The sequence below is a fragment of the Colobus angolensis genome, unplaced genomic scaffold (genome assembly GCF_000951035.1).
Source record: "Colobus angolensis palliatus isolate OR3802 unplaced genomic scaffold, Cang.pa_1.0 Scaffold140, whole genome shotgun sequence".
NCBI classification, from domain to species: Eukaryota; Metazoa; Chordata; class Mammalia; order Primates; family Cercopithecidae; genus Colobus; species Colobus angolensis.
Genome location: NW_012114489.1, coordinates 1,688,623 through 1,694,118, shown reverse-complemented (window position 1 = coordinate 1,694,118; position 5,496 = coordinate 1,688,623). Strand labels below are relative to the sequence as shown.

The window sequence follows — 5,496 nt, the reverse complement described above, 5'->3', positions numbered from 1 at the left end:
CCTGGCCCATCTTTATCATTTTTAAGTGTACCGATCAGTGGTAAAAACTACATTTATATTACGTCTCTTCTCTACCCTTCCCTTCTGCCCTTTTTTGGGTTGACATTGAAGATTCTCTATAAACTCATCTACTCCCAGTGTTTCAGTTGCTATTAGTATGCTGAATACTTATGAAGCTACATTTCCGGCCTGTTTTTCTGAGTTTCAATCAGTTTTTCCTCTTAGCTACTAGATTTATTTTTCTTTTTTAGAGACAGTCTCGCTCTGTTGCCCAGACTGTAGTGCAGTGGTAAAATCATAGCCTACTGCAACCTTGAACTTGTAGGCTCAAGTGTTCCTTCTGCCTCAGCCTCCTGAGTAATTGGGACTATAGGCACACTACACCATGCCTGGCTAATTTGTTTTGTTTTTTTTTTGGAATAGGGTCTCACTCTGTCACCCAGGGTGGAGTCCAGTGGTGCGATCACAGCTCACTGTATCCTCCACATCTCGAGCTCAAGCATCCTCCCATCTCAGCCTCTCAAGTAGCTGGGACCACAGGCACATGCCACCATGCCTGGCTAATTTTTGTATTTTACTGTAGAGACAGGATCTCACCATGTTGCCTGGGCTGGTCTGGAACTTCTGGGCTCAGGTGGTCCATCTACCCCTGTCTTCCAAAGTGCTGGGATTACAGGCTTGAGCCACCATGCCTGGCTTAATTTGTAAAGTTTTTTGTAGAGACAGGGGTCTCACTCTGTTGCCCAGGCTGGTCTCAAACTCTGGGCTCACGTGATCCTTCTGCTATGGCCTTCCAAAGCCCTAGGATTACAGGTGTGAACAACCGTGCCCTGCCCAATACCTTCATTTGGATGTGCCGTAGGCTCTTCAAATTTAACACATTGAAAATGGCCCATTCTTTTCTTCCTATATTCTCTTTTTATTTTGAGACAGAGCCTTTGTTGTTCAGGCTGGAGTGTAGCAGCTTGATCGTGGCTAACTACAGCCTTGACCTTCTGGGCTCTAGCAATCCTTCCACCTGTCTCCTGAGTAGCTGGGACTACAGGCATGTGCCACCACACCTGTCTTTGTGTTGTTAGTAGAGATGGAGTCTCTGCTGTGTTGCCTGGGCTGGTCTTGAACTCCTAGGCTCAAGTGATCCTCCTACCTTGGCCTCTCAAAGTGTTGGGATTACAGGCATGAGCCACTGTACCCAGTCTGTGTTCTCTTTTTCAGTGACTAGTACACCATGCTTACCTATCCAAGCTAGAAAACTGAATTTATTCAAGTCTTGTCAGGTTTACCTTCTTCTTAACTCATAGTCTTTTCATTTCTACTCCTGTTACCATAGGTTGGAGCCATCTGATTTCTTTGCTGGACAAAGACTTTTAAATGGAGTTTATTGCCTTTAGCCTGTCATTCCCCCAGTGCGTCCTTTAGCAGGTGTATAGATGGAAGGATTTACAGTTACTCAACAAATATTTATTGACCACATATCTTGTCCTGAAAGTTTGTGATACAAATTTGAATGGATCATAGGGGAAGCAGGGAGCCAATCAACATAAAATTATACAATTTTTTTTTTTTTTTTAAATTTTGAGACCGTCTCACTCTATTGCCAGGCTGGAGTGCGGTGGTGCAATCTCGGCTCACTGCAACCTCTGCCTCCTGGGTTCAAGTGATTCTCCTGCCTCAGCCTCCTGAGTAACTGGGACGCCACCACGCCCGGCTAATTTTTGTATTTTTAGTAGAGACGGGGTTTCACCATGCTGGCCAGGATGGTCTCGATCTCTTGACCTCGTGATCCACCTGCCTCCGCCTCCCAAAGTGCTGGGATTACAGGCTGAGCCACCGCACCCGGCCCAACATATAATTATACAACTTTAAATGAGTTGATATCTGTAAGGTGCATGAACCATGCTTGGCACATATAAATGCTTGTTAAAACATGGAAAGTATAGAGATAACCACAGGGTGGCATAGGAGCCAAGGGTGTTATGGGGAAGGAGGGATAACTGAGTGAAATAATTGTTTCATGATTAATTAGGACAGAGCCAGGAAGAAAATAGGTAGCCAAGTCCTTGTGATTTGTTTCTCTTTCCTGAAGATGTTTGATACTGTCAGACTCATGTGCTGAGTTCTTATTCTGATTTTGGCACTGAGTCTCTGTGGAGTAGTAACAAGCTGCCTGGTGGGTCTGGGCTTGCTTCGGGCTTTGATTTCTTCACCAAATCTTAAAATTGAGGGGGCAGTCAGATTGGAGGATCTCCCAAATCCTTCAATTTATAAAAGTGTTTGGTCCTAGGATAAGATGATCAATGGAATATTGGGGGCTGGGTCTTCAAAACGAGACAAGACTTTTAATGGATTTCAGGGAGTAAATTTGAAATGTTGGGAAATAATTCTGCCTTTTAAAAATTTGGTACACTGTTGTTTTCCTGCAGTTCTTACTTGTTACATGCACAACAAAATCCATTCAGCCAAGATGTCTCCTTTATCGATAGTTACAGCCTTGGTGGATAAGATTGGTAAGTGATATCATTTTCTATGCATACTTAGAATTCTTAGTAATTGCAAGATATTATTGAGATTACAGGAAGTCCTCTCCTTTTATGGGAATTTTTTTTTTCTTTTTGAGATGGAGTTTTGTTCTTGTCACCCGGGCTGGAGTGCAATGGCACGATCTCGGCTCACTGCAACCTTCGCCTCCCAGGTTCAAGCAATCCTCCTGCCTCAGCCTCCCGAGTAGCTGGGATTACAGACGTGTGCCACCTCGCCCAGCTGATTTTTGTATTTTTAGTAGAGACGGGTTACACCATGTCGTCCAGGCTGGTCTCAAACTCCTGACCTCAGGTGATCCACCTGCCTTGGCTTCCCAAAGTGCTGGGGTTACAGGCATGAGCCACCGCACCCGGCCCTTTATGGGGAATTTTAATGTACATATGCATATGAAAATGTCTAGAATGCTATATACCAAGATATTTATTATAATTAGGTGGATTTTGCATGATTCCAGTTTTATTTTTTATATTCTTTGCTTTTTCTATGTTTTTCAAAAACACATGTAGATTTCTTCTGCGTGTCAAAAAAGTTATTTTAGTTTTGAAGACAAAAAAGAAATGTAGTGGAATTAGCCATAATTTCTAATTGTGCATATTTACAGAACAGAACATTTTTGGTATGATTTAGACCCCGATTAACTTCTGTTTTGCAGATATGTGTAAGAAGAGCTTGAGCCCAGAACAGGACATTAAGTTCAGTGGCCATGTTAGCTGGGTCGGGAAGACATCCATGGAAGTGAAGATGCAAATGTTCCAGGTAAATATGCGCCTGAAGATCGTCCACTGTTTACATAAAACCAGCTAGTCTCCATGCAGGAAAAGCTTATTCACATATGTACAGGTATGTCACTTACTGCTTCTAGAAAAACAGTTGAAAGCTCATGTCATACGGATGGTGGGTTATTAATATCCTCCTTGTGGACAAAGCCTGAAGTACTATTTGGTGTTTATGTTTAATATTTATTACTTTCTAATCATATACAGCTCCACGTTAAGGTGTTTATTTCTGGTTCGGCCCAGGAGAGTTTCACAGAAGTCTGTGTTATGGTAGGAGTGAATGGAATTGATTACTGTATTCATTTCCCAGGATTGCTGTACAGTTGGCCCTCTGTGTCTGTAGGTTTCACGTCCACAGATTCAACCAACCATGGATTGAAAATGTTTGGGGAAAAAAAATGAAAAATAATATACATAAAACACAATACAGTATAACAACCGTTTTTTAAAAAAAAATAGAGATGAGGCTGGGTGCAGTGGCTCACGCCTGTAATCCCACTACTTTGGGAGGCTGAGGTGGGCAGATCACTTGAGGCCAGGAGTTTGAGACCAGCCTGGCCAACATGGTGAAACCACATCTCTACTAAAACTACAAAAAGTAGCCGGGCATGGTGGTGCTTGCCTGTAATCCTAGCTACTCGGGAGGCTGAGGCACAAGAATTGCTTGAACCTGGGAGGCGGAGGTTGCAGTTAGCTGAGATTGTGCCACTGTACTTCAGCCTGGACAACAGAGCGAGACTCTGTCTCAAAAACACAAAAATTAGCCAGGTATAGTGGCGTGTGCCTGTAGTCCCAGCTACTCAGGAGGTTGAGGCAGGAGAATGGCTTGAACACGGGAGGTAGAGGCTGCAGTGAACTGAGTGCACCACTGCACTCCAGCCTGGGTGACAGAGTGAGACTCTGTCTCAGAAAAAAAAAAAAAAAAAAAGTAAAAAATACTCTTTTCTTATAACACCTCACACTTTCTTTCCTTACTTCATAGCTCACTTTCTGAAAAGAACTGGGAAAATCGCCTGTTCTCATTGCCTCTGTATGCTAACTTCCTGTTGTTAAATATTTGCCGGTCTGCTGTGTTCTGGCTTCTGCTCCTCCACGCCATTGAAACTGCTCTTGCCAAGCTCGCCATTGGCTCCTTTACTGCACAATTGAATGGATACTTTTCATGGCTGACCTGACCCCTTTGTGGCTTCTTATATCATCCAGCCCACCCTTGGGCTTTGGTGACATTTCCTTCTGCTTCTCTGGCTGCTCTTTTGTACTCCCCTTTGTAGGTTCCTCTTTTTCTGTTGATCCCTTAAATGTAAGTTATCCCCAGGATTTTGTCTTTTGCTCTTTCAAAAAATGATTATTTTTTGAATTCATTTTATTTTATTTTGTTTATTTTTTTTTTTTTGAGCCGGTGTTTCGCTCTTGTTGCCCAGGCTGGAGTGCAATGGCGCAATATCAGCTCACTGCATCCTCCACCTCCCAGGTTCAAGTGATTCTCCTCCCTCAGCCTCCCAAGTAACTGGGATTACAGGCACCCGCCACCACACCGGGCTGATTTTTTGTATCTTTAGTAGAGACGGGGTTTCACCATGTTGGTCAGGCTGGTCTCGAACTCCTGACCTCAGGTGATCCACTTGCCTTGGCCTCCCAAAGTGCTAGGATTACAGGCATGAGCCACCGCGCCCGGCCTTTTGAATTTTATAGTTTGTTCTTATTAATTAAATTTTAAGGTATTTTAAAATTTAACAATGAAAATAGTTAAATCTTTTAAAATGTTTTATTTAGTTTTTGAGATAGAGTTTCACTCTGTCACCCAGGCTGGAGTGCAGTGGCGTGATCACAGCTCACTGTAGCCTCGACCTCCTGGCTCAAGCAGTCCTCCTGCCTCAGCCTCCTGAGTGGCTGGGACTACGGGTGCACACCACCATGCCCGGCTACTTTTTTTGATTTTTAGTAGAGACAAAGTCTGCCATGTTGCCCAGGCTGGTCCCAAACTCCTGGGCTCAAGGGATCTTCCCACTTCGGCCTCCCAAAGTGAGATTACAGGCATGAGCCACTGAGCCCAGCACTATTTTTTAAGTTGAGGTTAAAATATAAAATTTACCATCTTTATTTTTTATTTTTTATTTTATTTTTTTGAGACAGAGTCTCACTCTGTCACCCCCCAGGCTGGAGTGCAGTGGCACCATCT

At 43.5% G+C, this 5,496-nt stretch overlaps 1 protein-coding gene across 1 annotated transcript in view; it reads left to right on the top strand.

The window, feature by feature from the left end:
• The window catches only part of ACOT9 (acyl-CoA thioesterase 9), a 38,424-nt gene that overhangs the window by 10,239 nt on the left and 22,689 nt on the right, over positions 1–5,496 (top strand). The window contains exons 5-6 of the mRNA XM_011935106.1: positions 2,424–2,507; positions 3,194–3,297. Coding sequence (XP_011790496.1) covers positions 2,424–2,507; positions 3,194–3,297 — 188 coding nt within the window. The remainder of the gene's footprint in view (positions 1–2,423; positions 2,508–3,193; positions 3,298–5,496) is intronic.